The 21,151-nt window shown below is 31.0% G+C and overlaps 1 protein-coding gene across 5 annotated transcripts in view; it reads right to left on the reverse strand.

The window, feature by feature from the left end:
- ROBO1 (roundabout guidance receptor 1) overlaps positions 1–21,151 on the reverse strand; it is a 622,307-nt gene that overhangs the window by 119,848 nt on the left and 481,308 nt on the right. For 4 of the 5 annotated variants that reach the window (XM_031958837.1, XM_031958839.1, XM_031958835.1 and 1 more), the window contains exons 7-9: positions 14,492–14,500; positions 8,216–8,340; positions 2,620–2,791 (exon numbers count right to left, since the gene is read on the reverse strand). In XM_031958837.1, the coding sequence (XP_031814697.1) occupies positions 2,620–2,791; positions 8,216–8,340; positions 14,492–14,500 (306 nt within the window). The remainder of the gene's footprint in view (positions 1–2,619; positions 2,792–8,215; positions 8,341–14,491; positions 14,501–21,151) is intronic. The other variant, XM_031958836.1, reaches the window with a different exon arrangement.

Raw genomic sequence — 21,151 nt, forward strand, 5'->3', positions numbered from 1 at the left:
CATAAAAGCTCCTGATAACTGTATAAATATGTATATGTATACATACACACACACACACACACAGGATCTAACATGTATTTCAACATATTTAACATGTATTGGACTACCTGCCAACTAGGGAAGGGGATGGGAGGAAGGAGGGGAAAATTTAGAACAAAAAGTTATGCAAGGGTCAATGTTGGAAAAATTACCCATGCATATGTTTTGCAAATAAAAAGCTTTAATAATGAAAAAATATATATTTATTGGGATAGCTAGGTGGTGCAGTAGATAGAGCACCAGCCCTGAAATCAAGGGGATCTGAGTTCAAATCTGACCTCAAACACTTAACACATTCTAGCTGTGTGACCCTGGGCAAGTCATTTAACCTCAATTGCCTTGCCTCAGCAAAATATATATACATATGTAATGTATGTATATATGTATATATAATTACTTTTTAATTTATGGAATAAAATAAGCATTTCCATAATACAGCATGATAATGAAGATGATTACACATGAAACTATAAATCTGTTACGTACAACTTGTTATTTCTTGAAAATATATAATAAAGTTACCCTCTAAATTAAAAAAAAAAAAAAAAGGTCCTGAAGGCACATCACTATGAAACTTTAAAGATGCAAGGAAGTCTAATCATGGGAGTTGCACATTTGTGAAGGAACCAAGGGAACAAAAGTTAAGGAATTTGTCTGGGGATATTTTTGGAGGAGGGCTTCTTTCCATTGTTTTTAAATGAAATGGAGTGTGATTGATAAAAGAGCCATGGGAACATTTAAAATTATACACAATAGAAAAAGGAGGACATTCAGAAGGAAGTATAAATGATAGTACAAAACGAATGTTACAATCCTGAAAGAAAAGTATGGAATGTGTCATGTACATTTTCAAAAAGCAAGCAATAAGAAATGTAATTCGGGGTTTCACACATTAATCCCTTTTTTGTGTTCTGCTGTGTATATGAAAAGATTCTCTCCATTCAAAAGTTTTGATGTTGTTGTTCAAGTTTCTGTAACCAAAAATTTCATCATCATATAGCCATCCTAAGAATGGCCTTGAACTAAGCTGGTCTATAACCAGGACTCTTCCTGAAGATTTTCTATTTTGGCAATTAAAAAGCTTTCAGCTGACATAGCTAGAGCTAATGTCTTGCTAACATGATCCTTGAAAACACAGAGCAATCTTCAGGTCATCGTAGGACATTTTAAAAGGACTTCAAGAGAGATCACATAATTAGGGAACTGATTTATTACGCTTCGAATGCCTTGATTAACGAAAGGGACTATTAACTAGAAAGTATTCATCAATGTATACACGCTTTATAAAGAGCTTGAAATCTTTTGGTTTTTTTTAATGTATACCATCTACTGCCAAAGGTAGGTGAAATTTCTATTGTTTTAGCTCTAACATTCCAGATATTGTCCATAACTAAATTAAATTACTCACAAACAACACTCAAAAGTAGTGGGTCTGGCATTAATTCATTATAGCTGATATTATCCTCTACTTCAGTTGTTTTTTCCATCAGTTTTGGATCTGTTTAGGTGCAGAACATCAGTTTTGGATTTGTTTAGGTGCAGAAATAGTAGCTTAAAGAGTATAAGACTGTTATAGAGAGGAACAGAGGTTTCTAATTTCTCCCTTGGCCTGCATTGACAATATATATATTTTTTCATTGATACTAATAAAAGAAATAATAAGTCAAATAGTCACAAGATATTAAACTATAGCACTGAAAAAATTTCCCCATATACACACATGTATGTATAGGTATAATATTTCCTCTTTCCCCATAATATCATTGTCCTAACATACAAGAGGAAATTACTACATTTATTTAGGATTTGAGTTAGTTTCATTATTACTAAGTTCATATTAATGTCTTATACTACAATTTGACAGTAGATGCAGACATACACATATGCATATAAACATGTCAATACATATTCTTTTAATGCTGCTTCTATCATATTCTGTTCTATTTATTCCTTTCCCACAATTAAAGCAAAAGGAAAATATGGAACATTAAAAATTTTCAAATCTTCTCAATCTTGCGTCTCAGTAAGCAAACTATTGTCTTAAAAATTTGTATTTAGGCACTCTGAGCAATCATCAATGAAAAACAGAAAATGAAAATTTTCTGCTAAATCAGAAATAAAGATCATCACACAGCAACATTCTCTTTCTCTCTCTCTCTGTATATGTGTGTGTGTATGTATAATGTATGTATGTCTTTGTACATATGTATACATTTTCTTTAATGTTACTTATATCACCCAGTCTTTCATCACAAACACACAGACACCCAAAAGAGATTACACTGGATAATAGTTATACTATAGAAAAATAAATTATTAGTTTCACTTCCCCATACTGAAATGCTGATTTATCTTCAATTAAGACAAAAGTATAAGATATTATTTATTTATGAACAGTATTGTCAATTGGATTTTAGAACATTCTATAAATATTTTGTTCATTCTTGTACCTAAATCATAACAAAAAAATGGAGTGATATTATAAGTAAAAATATATGAGCACAGATATATCCTGGGTATATTACTGAGGCTTTTATCAAGACTCTGTAAGATATTAAAATAAGCCACTCTTTACTTTACCGTCAGTAACTTCCAAGTAGGCTTTTGTGATAATGCTTCCCGCAACATTCAAAGTCTGACAGATATAATACCCTACATCAGATCTCTGGACGTTTGTGATAGTAAGATCCCCAGTTTGGGAGACAGAAAACCGGCTAGAAGATTGTGGAGGATGGTATGAAAAAAGCAGGTTCTAAAAGACATAATTTAGAGAGAGAACAAGAAAGAATAATGTTAAATGACCTAAAAAACTCTAATATTTTTATATTCAAACATTTAAATAATACAATAAATATTTATATCTATGAATATAGAAAAATATACACAAATATAAACACACTGTGTAAACATGTAGACCTATATTTTTTCAAAGTCTATTAAGGCTAATGTCACTTTGATCACATATAGGAAGCCTAAGTTTGGTCTGGCTATTTTATAGAACTGCCTACAAAAGAAGACGCTGTTATGTTACACTGAATTGATAAATGGAACATAAGATTTTCAACTGGAGGAGGTAAGCAGGAAAAGGAGGAAATGTTAACATTCTCTCAAAAAAATGTGACTGATAGAAATTCAAGTTCTTAACTCTAATTTTTTTCAACTTGCCAGTATAATTAAACTTTAGCCAACAATTTAATGGTTTATCATCAAGTCTAAATAATATGTTTCTAACATTAATGAATGCCCATTTTATTACTCCATTGCAAATAATCTTAGTATCTCAATTACCTCATTGCTTCCATTAAATACTGATAAAATCTATTTTCTGTAATACAATGAAGTAAATTCTTATGGATCAAATTTGTTTAATTTTTTTATTAAAGACGTTTATTTACAAAACATATGCATAGGTAATTTTTCAATATTAACCCTTGCAAAGGCTTCTGTTCCAAATTATCCTCTCCTTTCCCCCACCCTTTCCCCTAGAAGTCAGTAGTCTAATACATGTTAAACATGTTAAAATATATGTTAAACTGATCAAATTTTAATAAAAATCAGCTTACATTTTAAAAAACTTAGCAAATGGGTATCCATGGTTAGTATGAAAGTCAAACTGCTCTCAAATTGAAAGGCCATGTTTGACAGTCAATATAAAATCAGGATAGATTCATACATAAAATAGTACATTATCTCATATTTTGTGAAACAATGAAGTGTTTCGCTCATGCAAAGGCTATTTGAAAACCCATGAAAGAAATTTTCAAACTAATAAATTAGAGATGATCATAAAATGCTATATTATAAAATATGATCATGAAAACAGAATTGGGGAAAAGAGAATATGCAATATCTCTAAACTTACTTGGATTTAAAGTCATATATTCAAATTTCAAGTACATTTTACTAAATTATTACTTATGTACATATATCTAAGTAAACACACACATATGACATCCCTCTTACATACAAATTTACATTTAAATAGTGGTAGCCATAGTAGGTCTACCAAAGATGCTAACCCAACAGAGGCAGAAATAACGAAAGTCTCTCTTACACAATGGAAATCAAATTCTATATGATTCTTCTCAATTGTCTTGCTCATTTCTTGACATTAATTTTATGGCACTTAGTAAAATTTTTCCTATGGAGTCCAACAAAAAGAACTTGAAATAACTAAGCCATTTAAATATTTATTCAACTGATAAAAGAGCATAACATAAAAAAATGAAAGCAGAGAATCTGCCAAACAGAATGAGAGCAAAAACAAACCCCTGACTGGCAGCTAGGGAAAAAAAAAAATCACCTGCATTTTTATTACAGATACTATGAATTATAGCAACTGGGAGCAATAAAAGTATTATGTTGGAAACATCTAGATGAAAAATAAATACATTTCTCAAAAGTCAAGTAGTCAATAGATAGGAACAAATAGTTCTCAAATGAAAAATTTCAAATAATAGGCATTAAAGAAATTTAAATAAAAATTATTCAAATTTTACTTATACCTATCAAAAGTGGCAAAGGTAACAAAAACTGGAACTAGTCAATTTTGGAAGAACTGTGAAAAGATAGGCACAAAAATACATTTGTGTGCAGAGATTGTTGCAACCATTCTGGAAAGACATTTGGAAATATCACATTCCATTCTTTGCCCCCAAGTTCACAAAGATAAGCATTCTTTATAAGGTGGTCAAAGCCAGAAAGAAAGATACTTTATATACACTAAAATTTGCATAGGAACACTTTTTGTGTTAATATGGAATTGGAATTTAATAATTACCATCTGAAGAATGGCTGAACAAATTATGGTAGATGACTAAAATGAAATATTACTCTTCTGTAAAATGAAAACATGAAAATGGAGAAAAAAATGGCACAAAATGGCAGAAAAGAAAGCTGAATCGGGAAAAGAATAAACAATCTGAGTAATGAATAATGTAATGTGAATGAAAAGAAATAAAATACCCAAATTGAACAGTAGGTAATTATAATGATCATGATTTTCTCTGAATTGGAATTGTGAAGATGTATCTCTCTTCTTTTTTTTGTAAAGGTGAAGTATGAGTGTAGAACACCTACTTGTTCTGAAGACTTCTGATGTGAAGATTAGTTTGACTGAACTATTTTCCCAATTTTTTCTATTCTTTGTAACAAAGGTTGACTACCTTAGGGGAAAGAGTAAAGAACTGATATACAGACAAGTTTTAAGTCATTATCACTTTAATGCCTCCAAATTGCACTAAGAACTTTGGGACATTTGGTATTTCGAGGTGAAATATATATATAATATAAATATAAAAGACATCAACAGAATAAACTGAATGAATGAATGAAAAGTATAATACTTTAAGTGTAAAAATCAGAGTGTAAAAATCAGGATCAAATAAAGTTAAATGTTTCCTTTATTAATTAAAGGGATGCCAAAAATAGATGGTATCAAAGGTTTTTTGTTTTTGTTTTAGTTTGTATTTGTGCTTGTGTGTTTGTGACTTTTTCATAACCAATGAAAGACACTGAGCAAATAATGTAAAATGTGAGCAATCAAAACAATTAGAAGATATGAATTTAAGTTGGAGTAGCAAACTAGATTAGCAAGTTACTAATTTTTGTTAAGCTTATATCCATGTTGTGTAGAAAATGGAACTAAATTAAACAAATTAGTGAGCTCACATCATTTAAATCTTATTATAAATACTAAAAGCGTCAATATTGGTTACAATTGATCTTTTGATCAACTTATTCCCAGATCACAGATACAGAATGGAAATTCTGGACTATAAACACACATTGTATTTACTAACATATTAAAGAAAATAAGCAGCAGAGTACATAAAGAACAAGCTCTCTTTAATCTTCCAGATATCAATTCTGTATCAAATTCTTGTATTCCAAAATATAAGATTCATAAACTATTTGGATGTTCTCTCAAATGGAAAATTTCACTAACAAACTAGAAAAAACATTCTCAATCTTTCTGCTCTTTCTTCATGACAAAACATCACCTGATGAGTAGTTCACAAAAACTGAAACATTTATTATAAAAAATATATTTTTCTTGCTTTTAGATAAGAAAAGAAAATGAGAGCTTTGAGTTTATCATAGAAATTAGAACAGACTACAGCTATATAAGTATTAGGATGTAAAAAAACAACCCTGGTGCCTAGACTATTGAATGGTCTCTCTTTGCTCCAGTCTTTCCTACTCCAGTGATTCTACATTCAAACATCAAAGTGACTTTAGAGCACAGGTTTGACTATCATTTGCCATGTCACTTTCTTCACTTCTTCAGTCCCCATTTAATTATCTCCAATTGTTCTCTCACCTTCAGGTTAAAATATATCCTTTATTTAAAATACAAACCCTTTCATAACCTTGTCCCACCTCTCTCACCTTTCTAGTCTTCTGACTCTTCCAACACATACTATTTAATTCAGAGATACTGAATTCCGTGCTGTTCCTAACTTATGAAATTATCTCCAGATTTCAAGCATTTTCACTGCTTGTCCTCAATGCCTGAATTTCCTTCTTCCTCATCCCAACAGCCTCACTTTCTTGACTTCCTTCAAGTTTCAGCCACAGTTCCACCTTGTAAAAAAAAAATCTTTCCCAAAAAGACTTGTATATGCAAGAATGTTTCTGGCAGCCCTGTGTATAGTGTCCAGAAAATGGAAACTGAGTGGATGATGTAAAATTACCCATGCATATAACTTGTAAATAAAAAGCTATAATAATAATAATAAAATATTTCCCAGTATTCCTTAATCTCAGTGCCATCACACTGAGACTACCTCTATTTCACACTTATCTTCATTCACTCATTCATGTCCTGTTTGTATATATAGTTGTTTATATAATATCTCCCCTATTATGCTGTGGATTTACTGAAAGAAAGATATGTCTTTTATCTTTATATGCCCACAGTTTAGCACAGTGACTGCCAAAGGAAGGTATTTAATGAATGTTTATTGATTTACCAATTAAAATAGTGTATATAAGGTACATTAGTTTTATATTGCCTTTGAGGACTTAACTGATTATATATAGATGGAGTTTCTAAATTCTTTCAATTGCATAAACTGTGTTATGCAGTGCCCAGGAAATGTAGTGTTGTAGTTAATGTGCTTAACAGAAAATTTTTCTGAGTTCAAATGTTGGCTAAAACACCTAGAAGCTTTGTTAGCCTGACCAACCTCTCTCAGCCCCCTTATCTGCATCTATAAAATGGGAATAATAGTACCCATCCATTTCAGAGATTTTTGTGAAGATTAAATAATATAACAATGCAAAGCACTTTCTAAAATTTAGCTCATTATATAAATGTCAATTTTTCTTGGTATATTGATTATTCAAAATGTGCAGAATTTCTAGTTAACAGTTCTGGATAGCAGAATGTTGAATAAAACAATGAATTAAACAGAAAAGAATGTTAATGTTTCTGAAATAGTTACCACAATGAATTGAATTATTGTAAAGATACTATTTTATATGACTTTGTACCATTCCTATTTAGAGAAATGTGACAGAGGCACTTTTTTCCTGCCAACCATTCTAAAATATAGGTCTGAGCATATCACCTACCTCCTACTCCATAAACTCAATTTATGGAAACAACCTGTTTCCTCTAAGAAGAAATACAAATACCCTAGTTATTTAAATCTAAGAACTTTCCAGTTTTCCTATATTCTTGTTCATATCACAAAGTCTGTAATCCAGCTACATTGGCTACAACACGCTATTTCTCTTATATGATGCTCAGTTTTCTGCCCCAGCTGTCCCCCCATTCCTAGAATGTTTTCTCTCAAATGCTGCCTTTTCTAGAAGGTTTTCCCAAGTCCCCAGTTTTTAAGGTCTTTTTTGTCATGTTGGACCTTCTATCTATTATTCACATATTTCTTAACATGCTGTTTCTCCTATAAAAATATAAGCTCCATGAAGAAAAGGGCTGGTTTTGACTCTTCTTGAAACCCTAGAGCTTTGCACAGTTCCCAGAATGCAATAAATATTTAATAAATATTTATTGATTGATCAACTGGTTTATTTATTAATAAAACAACATGCAAAACACAGAAGCCCTACCATCTCCATGGTATAAGGCTAAAGAATTGAACCATTTTTTTTTCATAGTACCTCTAGAAACAATGATTACAGATAATAAAAACAAAACAAAACTTCTTACCTGACTTCCTTCTCTTCTCCAAAAAATGGCTGGTTGAGGGTTTCCAGTTGCCTCACACTGGAAAGTTACAGTTCGACCCAATGCAGCAACCTGATCACGGGGTTTCACAATAAAGTGTGGAGGTTCTGAAGGGAAATAGCAAATTGTTCTAAATCAAAAGCACATAAAATGTTTCCAAGTGAAAAAAAAAAACTTTCTAAAGCTGTACTTATATTATTCAAAATGTAATACATTTTAGTACCATTCTCATTTATGATATGAACTCAAGTGGTAAAGATAATACATTTAATAGAGCATAGTCATTTACTTATGGAGTAGGATTTTGCCATATATTCATCCAAAATTAACCTTCTCATTCAAACAAGTAATTCATCGGATAAAATTTGGTCCTTTATATATGAAATATACCTATACCTAAATAGATATTTGCAAGCATAAATATTATCTTGTCTGAATTACAGTTGCTTAAGGATGAAAAACCCATAATCATATACATAAGGAGCTTCTGATCAGAGATTCTAAAATCACTAACGTAAAATGTCCTGAAATGTTATTATGTGAATTATAACCATTTAAAATGTTAAATCCAATTATTTCATAAAAATGAATTTAAAGTAATACAGGATTCAAAAGTCTCCTTTCACACAGGAAGGGGCATTTTGAAACAAAGATATGGAAATAAAGGAAAATTTGAAACATCTGCTCATCCTGACATTAAAAATACTACCAGCTTTGATTTATACAACCTTAAATGGCCACTTCATCTAGTAACAAATGGAGTGTTGGAAAATTATAACTGTTATACTGAAAGCAATGGCAGTTGAAAACATCAGGTATGCTGACTTAGCTACTCCTGAAAAAAAAAATAGTAGACTAGTTTTTAGGCTGTGCTTTATGTTTGACAGAGGTTAATTAAATGGAAGTCTTTTACTTATTGTGTGCACTTTTTTGGACTCATTTCTTATTAACTATCTGAAACACTTAAGTATTCTCTCCTCTTGTCTAAGTTAAAAATAAAATAAACGTTTCAAACCTGACATTTTAACAACATTATGAAACATGTTCTTTTTTAACCACTTTCCTCTTAGGGTATTTCCATTTTTGTATGCCCTTAACTTTAAAAAGTTTCAGTTACTCAAAATTCTCTGAAATACTGCTTAAGTACAACAAATGAATCAAACAATAGGTTCATTCAGACCAAATCCATAAATGCTGCCATTATACAAAATTTGTTTTCTCTCTTGAATGAGGTCAGTGTTTGCGATTATCCATTCTTCTTATCAAAAATTTTCTTGTCAAGCAAAGGTCTGTGGAAGAATAATTTGTCAAGAACAGTTTTATTAAAATGTAGTTGTTAATCCCTGAAGAAATGTATTAGCAAAAAGTACTAGTCATATGGTAAGAAGGAAGATCAGTGTTTAACTGGTAATTACAACAGAAAAATCCTAGAGAAAGACTTGTATTATGTGTCAAAACATTCATAAAAATAGGAACTGTGTAAATGTAGTATAGATGTGATATAATCTGGACATGAAGATATCACAAGTCCAATGAAGTACTAAAACATGTGTAGGTACTTATGCATGTATATGTATGTATGTACATATGTACATATGTCTGGTATGTGTGTGTATATCTCCATAGTTATGCCAAATTGTTTACTCTGATACAAATAATTAAATGACTTGTCTTCAAAGAGCTCAGTTAGACATGGGACTAGAATCTAGGACTCCTAGGAAATAATCTTTCTTGTTATATTATGCTGTTTCACCTTCTAATGAGGTAAAATAAAATAGAAAATGTATGACTAAAAACGTACTAATACAAAGGAGGAAGGAAGATTTGGAGATAGAGATTAACAACGTTAATCTTCAAAGTTGGGGGACCAGCCTATACTCCAACTTTTAATTTTTTAAATTAGTTTACACTTGAGCAGTTTATGGCACAGTATAGTAAATTACTTATTTACATTTATATACAATAAGGTTAGATAAAACAAGAATATTAAAGACTTGAAAAACTTGTAGTAAGTATATAATGATGCATTTAACCAATAATTTTGTGAAGCAATATGCTGAAACAGAATACAGCCTGGGGCTATCATGAATTGTCTAAGTTAAAATCATACTAGATTCCTAAATACAAAGAGGAATAATTTTGTTAATCAATAATATTTTGCTCATCATCAAGCAAACCATAAAATGGAAAGATATGTTTGAAAACAAAAAAAAAATTTGTCCCTGTCTTAGAGGATGTCCAGTTGAAAAGTCCACCACAGGATAATTATTCGTTGTATATGGGGGATTATTACACATGTACCTGTTTAGAGCAGACAAGGTTTTGAGTCCTATAAGAGTTCAGAAAGTCTGCTCAAAAGAAACTGGTCTACCAATCTACCTCAGAAAAATCAAAAGGATGAAGAATGCTAAAGCAGATGCATTTAATACATAAATTTTACACATAAAAAACAAAGTGGGTACAAAACTGAATAGGACAAATGAATAAGCATTTATTAAATACTTATGTGCCAAAGAATATTCTAAGTACTGAGGATGCAAAGATGTAAGTAAAAGGCTTTCTGTTCTCAAAGAACATTAATTTTATTTTTAACTTAAGACAAGAGGAGAGAATACTTAGGTGTCTCAGACAGTTGAAAAGAAATGAGTCTGAAAAAGTGTACACAATAAGTAAAAGACTTCCATTTAATTAACTTCTGTCAATCAAGGAAGAACCCACATCTATGAAAAGCTGACTTTGATATAGGTGAGTACACTATCTTCTTAAAGTATCAAGAATTGAAGATGGTACTTGATTTCAGTCTTGAAGAAAGCTAGAAATTCTATGAGATAAAAGTGAAGAAGGACATTCCAGGAATTGGAGAGAGATAGTACAAAAGCATGGAAATAAGGAGTACCAAGTCTAAGGAATAGCACCAAGGCCAGTTTGACTAGCCAGTTGGATGTGTGTAGGGAGAGAATGTATATAATAAGTCCAAAAAAAAGGAAATTTGGTGCTAGACTGTGAAAAGTTTTTAAAGGGCAAAAGAAATTGATATTTCATTACTAAAGAAACCACTGGGAATTGTTGAGAATAGTAACATGTTAAAACTTATACCTCAAAAAAACTCATTTTGTTAGTTATGTGGGGGATAGATCAAAATGGGAAGAGACTTAAGGCAGGGAAATCAATGCACTGACATTTGTAATGAACCAGGTGAGTACTGATGGGAATATGAGCTAAGGTGGCATATGTATGGGAAGAGTGGAGCAAAGAGATGTAAGAGATACTTGGGATAGAGTAACAAAATTTGAAAACATAGAAGAATGGTAGGTTTTTGGAGAAAGATGATGACTTCTATTTTTGGGCATTTTGTGTTCATGGAATCATGAATTAAAAAATCATTTACATTCAATAAGTAATATTGAACTAAAACTTGGGAGAGAAACTAGGGCTGGGTATATATAAATATAAATATATGTAAATCTGGGATTTATATTTTTAAATCTGGGAATCATCTATACAGAAACAATTGTTAAATTCATTGGCATAAAGAAGAGAAAGTTTAAGATAGAGTCTTGGAGAACGCACTTACAGTTAAAATATCAGGACATGGAGGATGATTTCACAAAAGAAACAGAAGTAGACAGAAAGCAGGAGAAGACTCAAGATCACAGAACTCCAAAGAAGAAAAGAGTCTAGGAAGAGAGGATGGTAGTACCAGATGCTACAGGGAGATCAAGATGAATGAGAATCAGGGAAAGGTTTTTGAATGTATCAGTTTAAAGCTCATTAGCAAAGTTGGAAGTTAGACTGCAAAATGAATAAGAGGAGAGAAACAGTAGATAGCTTTTCCTAGGAATTTGATTGAGTAAAGGGCAGAGAGATATAAGATATTAGCAAGATATCGAAATAGTAAGATAAAGGAAGAGCATTTTGAAATTATATTTCTGGCTAGCCTATGTACGTTTCTGATACAAAGATCTATCTTTTTGTAGCAATAATCATCCACTGATACAATAGGGTAAATACTATACCATGATTTCTAACAAATAAAAATTGTAGGCACAAATGGATGACACCATTTTAGATCTATGATAAGGGCAGCTAGATAGTGCAATGGATAGAGTACAGGTCCTGAAGTCAGGAGAACCTGAGTTCAAATGTGATCTCAAAAACTTAACACTTCTTTAGCTATGTGACCCTGGTCAAGTCACTTAAGCCCAATTGCCTCACTAAAAAAAATAATAATAATAAAAAGAAATATGATAAAATACACTGTACAGAAAATATATAATTAGAAATTGATGCAAATGTATGTAAATTCTTTCAAGGATGCAAGTTATTTTCTAGAGTGCCAATTAGCATGCAGATTCTATGATTTACTGAACAGCACACCTGAAGCCTTAAAGAGTTAGTGCAACTTACAAAAAAGTATTGAACTGGTAGAGTAGGCAGAAACTTATGTAACAGAAGACTGGCTCCATCTATGGAAAAGGTAGACATAATTTTGGAGTGGACTGGTGATATCTTGTTAAAGAGTAATGGATCTTTAATCTGATCACTGGGATTTCAATGATGATGAAACTTCCTTAACCAACAATCATTACAACATAGTTCAGTCTTACAGACATAGAGTAGTTAAATGTACTGACACTGACAAAATACCAGATCATGATGTATGTATTTATATTGCAAGAAGAATGGAACCATAATCACAAAAGAAAAGGCATATAGATGTTTCAGCAAAACTCTCGAAGGAAATTGTCAACAGCCTAATGGATGAAATTACAGGTCCAAGGTAGCATTATTTTAATGTAGAGAACCTTAATGACTTCAAAATAATATTTTTTTTTAATCTGAGGACTGAAGCAGAATGGAATAGATTTTCCTTTACTATTTAGTCATATAGTTATCATAGTGGTTTCCTTTGTAAAACCTTAGAAACATGCTTCAAAATAGGCCAGAATTCCTATTTGTTTTTAAACCTGTTTTCCATGTTGAAAGAATATTTGCTTGGAAATGACTACAACATTTTGAAGGCAGATCCAAAAGACAATATTATACCAACTGTAAGATCTACCTCAGGAAAAAGAAATGGTAATTTAAAAAGACAACACATTTCTTTAAGACATATATTCCATAGTTCTAATTTTCTAAGAAAGTCTAAAGTGAAGAGTCTTTCTGATTTATTGTGTTTTCTGACATGAGTGGGAACATTTATAGAAACCCATTTTACAATTAAGAAAAATTTTAAAAGAAAGTTATATGATATTTAAAATATATATAACTTTTTGACCTGATAAGAATAATGAATGATCTAGATTATTTGAAAGGCAAAGCTACCTTTTGAAATGATATGTAGCATTGAAATGTAGAAATATAGTTAATGATCATTTCCTGAGCTCTTAAAGAGTAAATGTAACTTCCAAAAAAGAATTCAGCTGACTTCTGAGGCTTAAACTCATAAACTGCAAAACTGGATTCATATGTAGAAAAAAAGCATACACACACACACACACACACACACACACACACAAAATATAGGTACAAAATGTTTTGGCTTCTTGCACAAATGAAAATTAGTTTTATCCAGAGAAATGGACATAAGTACAAATAGAATACCCTATATTTTCATTTTAATTACCATTAATGATAGATATAAATATAGAAATGTAAACAGTTTCTTTTTTTAAAAAATATACACTGTGCAGGGGCAGCTGGGTGGCACAATGGGTAGAGAACCACCCCTGAAGTCAGGAGGACCTAAGTTCAAATCTGCTCTCAGACACTTGACACTTCCTAGCTGTGTGATCCTGGGGAAGTCACTTAATTCCAACTGGCTCAGCAAAACAAATATAGTTGCTGTGCAACTAGCAACCTACTTTTCATTCTAACAAGGCACAAGCAAAAACATTTTATCACAAATGCTTTAATTTTTGTTTCTGACAGTTATTGGGGAAAAAACATACACCTCAAAGAAAAATCTTCATTAGATTAAGAATCAAATAATAAATCTATTTTTAAACACAATGGAAAAATTAAGATTACATATCATTTCATTAAGACAAAAAGTTAGCAACCCCATTACCTTTACTCTCTGTTACCCAGACTTCAAGCAGAATTTATTCTGTGCAGTCTGTCTTTGTTGCCAAGGACAAGTGAAACATGGAAGTTGATTGGTTGAAGGACATGGAAGGGTATGGATGGAAAGGGGAAGAGAAGGTCCAGTCACAGTGAGACGGTGATTAGAAGATGGCCAATAAAATTTCAACTTACCAGACACAACTAAAATAAAAAAAGAAAAAATGGAATAAATAAAAGTAAAGAAACATAATGACAAAATGAAACAAAACAAGTAATAGAATTCTATTTAATTATGCTTCTGATTTTAAATTAAAAAATAAACACATACATACTGAATCATGGTATTCCATGAATGAAACACCGATTAACATTTTGAGGTTGATAAATAATTTAGGAAAAAAACAAAAATGAATCTTAAAATCTTTATCACTATAACAGTGAAAATGGATGACATTAAAAATAAAATCATTTTCAATGATAACATTATTCTATGAGATGAAAAAGTTAGAGGGTAGGTATGGACATATAACAGTTTAAGGTACTACTGCTTTAAAAGAAATAATGCATGCTATTGAATTATGGCTTACATTTTTAAATCTCAAAACTGGATCATTAAGTTCAATTTTAAAAATGTATGCTATAAATGACTTGCTATTAAACAATATACTAAATGATGATTCATGCAAAATTTGTAAAGAAAAGTAAGGGAAATGGGACTAATCATGGAAACACAAAGAAAACTTCTGAACTTTTAATTTGTTAAGCATAAATAATAATATTACCTGTTAGGTACATTAAAGCATTTGAAAACGAAGAGTGAATGCTACAGTTAAAAAACTTGAAAGTGCTAATATTGTCTTACCTCCTCATATGAGAAATACTATAATCAATTATCAATACATAATTTTTAAAAAATAGCAAGTAAACACCAAAATTATACCTATCAGATCAATAACTATGAAATTCAAGTCATTTAAAATTCAGTAACCATAAGAAATATCTCCATGGTATTAAAAAATAATAATAATAAAATTAAAAAAAAAAACTGAAGACAAGCATCATGTTGTTACATGTTGTTACAAAACATTTAACAACTCCCAGGGCCTTAGAAATTTTTAAAAAAAGTTGAAAATACATCAAATTAAATTTACATCATCTCAATTTATGGAAATACGTCTAACTATGCTTTTTTATTAAATGACTACAAAAGCAAAGAAATATTAGTCTAAAGAGTAAAATCTGTCATCAAGTTTTGAAGATCCATCAACCATTTCTAGCAAAAAAAGACTTCAAATTTAAAAATTAAAGCCAGAAAAATTTAGTTCATACATTGGAACATTCTGACTTCAGAAGTAAAGATTAGACTGCTCTGCTGAGAGAAATTACAGAATTTTTTTCCTTATAAATTTGTGTTCTTTTAAAACACAATTTAAAAGGGAGATGTACACAAATTGATCTAGAAGAGATAAACTAAAAGCTTATATAGACTTAGAACAGGCAAGATTCAAGTCCCTTTTATACACTAATTTATGAAATTTTACATATTTTATAGAACTCTTAATTGATATACCCTTTATTTTTAACATTAGTTTTTCCAATTATATATGAATAATTTTAACATTCATTTTTACAAAATTTTGACTTCTAAAGTTTCCTTTCCCCCACCCCACATCATTCCAAAACAGTAAGCAATTTAATATAGATTAAATATGTATAATCTCGTGAAACATATTTCTATATTAGTCATATTGTAAAAAAAAAAAAAAAGACATAGATCAAAAATGCAAAAAAAAAAAGAAAAAATAATAATATGCTTCAATCTGTGTTGAATCTCCTAGTTCTTTATCTAGAAGTGGATAGTATTTTCTATCATTATTCCTTTGTAACTGACTTGGATCACTAAATGACTCATATTAGTTGATCATGTCATAATTTTGTTAATACTATGTACAATGTTCTCTTGGTCCTGATCATTTCACTTTGTATCAGTTCATACAAGTCTTGGCAGATTTTTGTAAAATTCTCTTCTCACCATTTGTTATTGTACAATAGGATTTCATAACATTTATAAATCACAGTTAGTTCAGCCATTCCCCAATTGATAAAAAATTCCCTCAATTTCCAACTTTTTGCCACTCCCAAAATTCAGTTATAAATATTTTTGTGTATGTAGATCTTTTACCCTATCTTAAGATTGCTTTGGAATAGAGATCTAGTAGTAATACAGCTAAAGCAAATGGTATGAACAGTTGGATTGACCTTTGGGCATAGTTCCAAATTGCTCTTTGGATTGGTTCCTCATATCTTTTCCCACGTTTATAAGAGACTCAGAGGGAATGTTCACTTCTTTGATCAAAAGTGATTCTGAACATTTCTTTTTATCACTCTACATATTTCTGACCTCTTCATCTAGAAGTCGATGGTTCATAGCTCTACTTATCAATTGGGGAATGGCTTATATTCTTATAACTTTGACTCAATTCTCTATATATTTGAAAAATGAATCTCTTTATTAGAGATACTTCCTATAAAAATTCCTTCTTAGCTTTTTCTTCATTAGTGGTTGCACTGGTTTTGTTTTGCAAAAATTTTATAATTTAATATAATCAAAATGATCTATTTTACATTTCATGATATTTTCTATCTCTTATTTGGTTAAGAATTATTCCCTTCTCTATAGATCTGATGGGTAAAACATTCCTTGTTCTCCTGTTTGTTTATGGAATCACTATTTCTAAATCATGTATCTATTTTGACCTTTTCTTGGTATATGGTAGAGGATGTTGGTCTGTTCCTAGTTTCGCCCATATTGTTTCCCCAACAAACTTTGTCAGATTGTGAGTTCTTATTCAAGAGGGTGACTTTGGGTATATCAAAATATGGTTACTATGATCATTCATTACTATGTCCTATATACCAAATATATTCCACTGTTGTACCATTCCATTTCTTAGCCAGTAGCAAAAAGTGTTAAGTATTTCTGCTTTATAATATAATTTGAGATTGGTGCTGCTATGCCTCTTTACAATGGTTCCTCTGGATGATTTGTACTGCTATTTTTTCTAGCTCTATAAAATATTTTTTCATAGGCTTCATATTATCCTGATTAAATTTAGGCAAAGTTGTCATTTTATTATGTTGGTTCTGTCTATCCATAAGCAATTGATATTGTTTTCAAACTGACTATGGCTTAATTTGACATTGTATGAAAAGTGTTTTGTAATTCTGTTCATATAGTTTCTGGCTTTGTCTAGGCAGGTAGACTCAAACCCTTCATACAATCTACAGATATTCTAAATAAATTTATTCTTTCAATTCTTGTTAGGTATTATTGGTGATATATATAGAAGTGCTAATAATTTATGTGGATTTATTTTATATCTTGCAACTTTGCTGAAGTTGTTAATTTTTCAAGTAGTTTTTTAGGTAATTCTTGAAATATACCATCATATCATGTGCAAAGAGTAATAGTTTTATTTTATCACTGTCACTTTAAGTTTATTAAATGTTTTATTTTTATAACTAACATTTTAAATAAAATATTGAATAATACAAGTAATAATGGGCATCCTTGCTTCTTCCCTGATCTTACTAGAGAGATTTCTAGTTTATTTCCATTAAATACCTGCTGAGGGATTTAAACAGATTAGATAAATGCTTACCCTTTTAAGGAATGTTCCCTTTATTTCAATGCTCTCTAATATTTTTAATAGGCATGGATACTGTATTTTGTAAAAAAAATTCTGCATCTACTAAGATAATCATGATTTCTATTAGTTTAGTCATTGACATAGTCAATTATGCTGACAGTTTTTCTAATATTCAACCAGCCATACATTTCTGTGATAAACCTCACTGGATGAAAATCCTTATAATATACTGCTGTATTCTCCATTTTTAAACTTAATTTTATTTAAAATTTTAGCATCAACATTCATTAGAGAAACTGGTTTATAGCTTCCTTTCTCTATTTTATTCTTCTTGCTTTAGATACTAACATCATATTTTTCTCATATAAGGAATTTGTAGGATTACATCAATTATTTTGCCAAACAGTTTATATAATATTGGAATTCACTGGTTTTTTTTTTTTTTTTTTTAAGATTGGAAGAATTCAGTCATGAACCCATCTGGCTCTGGAGATGTTTTTTTTTAGGTAGTTCATTAATAACATGTTTAATTTCCTTTTCTGAGATGGAGTTATTAATGTATTCTATTTCCTCTTCTGTTAATCTGGGCAAGTTATATCTCTCTCTGTTTCAAGTGTTGTTCTTATAAACAACATATCCCAGTTTTTGATCCATGTTGCAATTTGTTTCCATTCTGTGAAGTTCATCCCATTCACATTCACAATTATGATTACTGTGTATTTCCCTCTAACCCGATTTTCCCTTTTTTTAAAATCTCTTTTGCCCTCAAAAATATTTACTTTTGATCACAACTTCCCCAAATCTGCCCTCCCTATTATCACTTCCATCTCTCCCTTTTTTCCCCCTTAGAGGAACACAGATTTTGGTATCCAACTGAATGTCTAAAATATTCCCTCTTTGAGCAAATGTAATGTAATGTAAAGCTTGAGCTTATTGGAACACCCACCCTCTCATTTTCCTCTCTTCTGGAACAGGGCTTTAACACCTCTTGATGTGAGTTAATTTATTCCATTCTACTTCTCCCTTCCTTATGCTCAAATGTAATCCTTTCTCACCTCTTAATTTTTATGTAATCCCCTCATATTCACCTAACGCCCATATCCTCTATGTATACTTCTTTTAACTAAATGGATTAGTGATAAAGTTCTTAAGAATTAAAAATATATTCCCACCAACTGATATAATTGCACACTACTGAATCTCTCATTTTCTTTTTCACTATAACTTTTTTACCTTCTTATGCTTCTCTTCAGTCTTGATGTTAAAAATCATTTTTATTTATTTATTTATTTTGGTTCAAGGCTAGTCTTCCCATGAAGGCCTGAAACCTTTCTGTTTCATTGAATAGCCATTTTTGTTCACTTGAAGGATTATGTTCACTTTTACTGAGTAGAGGATAGTTGGTAATTCTTTGTCTTACACAATTATCATGTTTGTTGGCCTCTAACCCCTTAATGTTACAAGGGCTAAGAACTGTAATCTTCACTGGCTCCACAATATTTCAGTGTTTCTTTCTGGCTGCTTGCAATATTTTTACTTTGGACTGGAAGTTTTTGAATTTGGCAATGATGTGATATTTCTGTTGGGATCACTTTCTGTAGGTGATCAGCAGATCTATTTTACCTCTAGTTTTAGTATTTCAGAGTAGATCTTCATAATATCTTGAAAAATTCTGGCTACTTTTTTGTTTTGTTTTGTTTTGTTTTGTTTTGTTTCTTAATTTGTTTTTTTAGTCAAGTCTTCCAGTTAGTCCCGTAAGTCTAAAATTAACTCTCCTGCATCTGCTCCAGGTCAGCTTTTTCCCCAAATGAGTACTGATTTTGTAGGATGGATTCACTTATAAAGTCCTTAGTAAACATTTGCCCAATTCGATTTTTATTTTTTTATTAAAGCTTTTTATTGTCAAAACATATGGACAATTAGTTTTCAACAATAACCCTTGCATAGCCTTGTATTCCAAATATTCCCTTCCTTCTACTCATCCCCTCCCCTAGACAGCAAGCAATCCGATATTATACATATTAAAACATATACATATTAAATCAAATATATGTAAACATTATATAATTATCTTGCTTCATAAAAAAAAGATAAAAAATAAAAGAAAATGAGTGCGAAAACAAAATGCAAGCAAACAACAAAAAAGTGAGAACATTATGTTGTAATTCACACTCAGTTCCCACAGTCTTCTCTCTAAGTGTAGAAGGCTCTCTTCATCACAAGATCAATTGGAACTGGCCTCAATTATCTGACAGTTTGAAAGAGTCACAACTATCAATATTAATCGTTGTACAATACTGCTGTTGCTGTGTACAATGATCTCCTGGTTCTGCTCATTTCACTTAGCATCAGTTCATGTAAGTTTCTCCAGGCTTCTCTAAATTCATCCTACTGATCGTTTCTTATATAGTAATAATGTTCCATAACATTCATATAGCATAATATGTTCAGCCATTCTTCAACTGATAGGCATCCACTCAGTTTCCACTTTCTTGAACTACAAAAGAAGGGCTGCCAAAACCATTTTTGCACAAGTGGAATCCTTTTTTTTTTTCTACAAAGTCTATAAGGTCTCTTCTTCAAGACCTTGCAATTCTATCCACCATCCTAGGTGGATAAGGGGGACTTAACCAAACCCATCTATGAAAAATCTTAGCCTACTCATCCATTGCTCAAATAGGCTGAATAGCAATTATCATTCACAACAACCCTACCATAACTATCCTAAACCTAGTCATCTACATTATCCCCACTCTAACCACATTCCTAATACTTAACTTTTCAAACTTATGAAAATTAAATCTCTTGGTGGTCTGTGAAGCAAATCCACATCAAGAACCATTATTATCCTCCTCACACTTCTGTCCTTAGAAGGTTTACCACCCCTCAACAGTTCATACCCAAATCACTTACTCCACAAGAACTTATCACCAACAGTAACATCTCAATAGTAATCATGATAGTCCTGTAAGCCCTACTAAATGTATTCTTCTTATAAGAATTATCTATGTATCTAGCCTCACCATATTCCCATTCCACCAACAACTCAAAAATACAATGATACCACAACACAATAAAACCTACCCCATTAATCCCCACAACCATAATCATTTTCTCCCTCCTACTTCCTCTAACACAACCATTTATTACACTATTATAACTAAGAACTACAAAACTTTATCTTGGATCACAGCAATGCAAA

Source organism: Sarcophilus harrisii, chromosome 3 (assembly GCF_902635505.1).
Source record: "Sarcophilus harrisii chromosome 3, mSarHar1.11, whole genome shotgun sequence".
In the NCBI taxonomy this organism is placed as follows: Eukaryota; Metazoa; Chordata; class Mammalia; order Dasyuromorphia; family Dasyuridae; genus Sarcophilus; species Sarcophilus harrisii.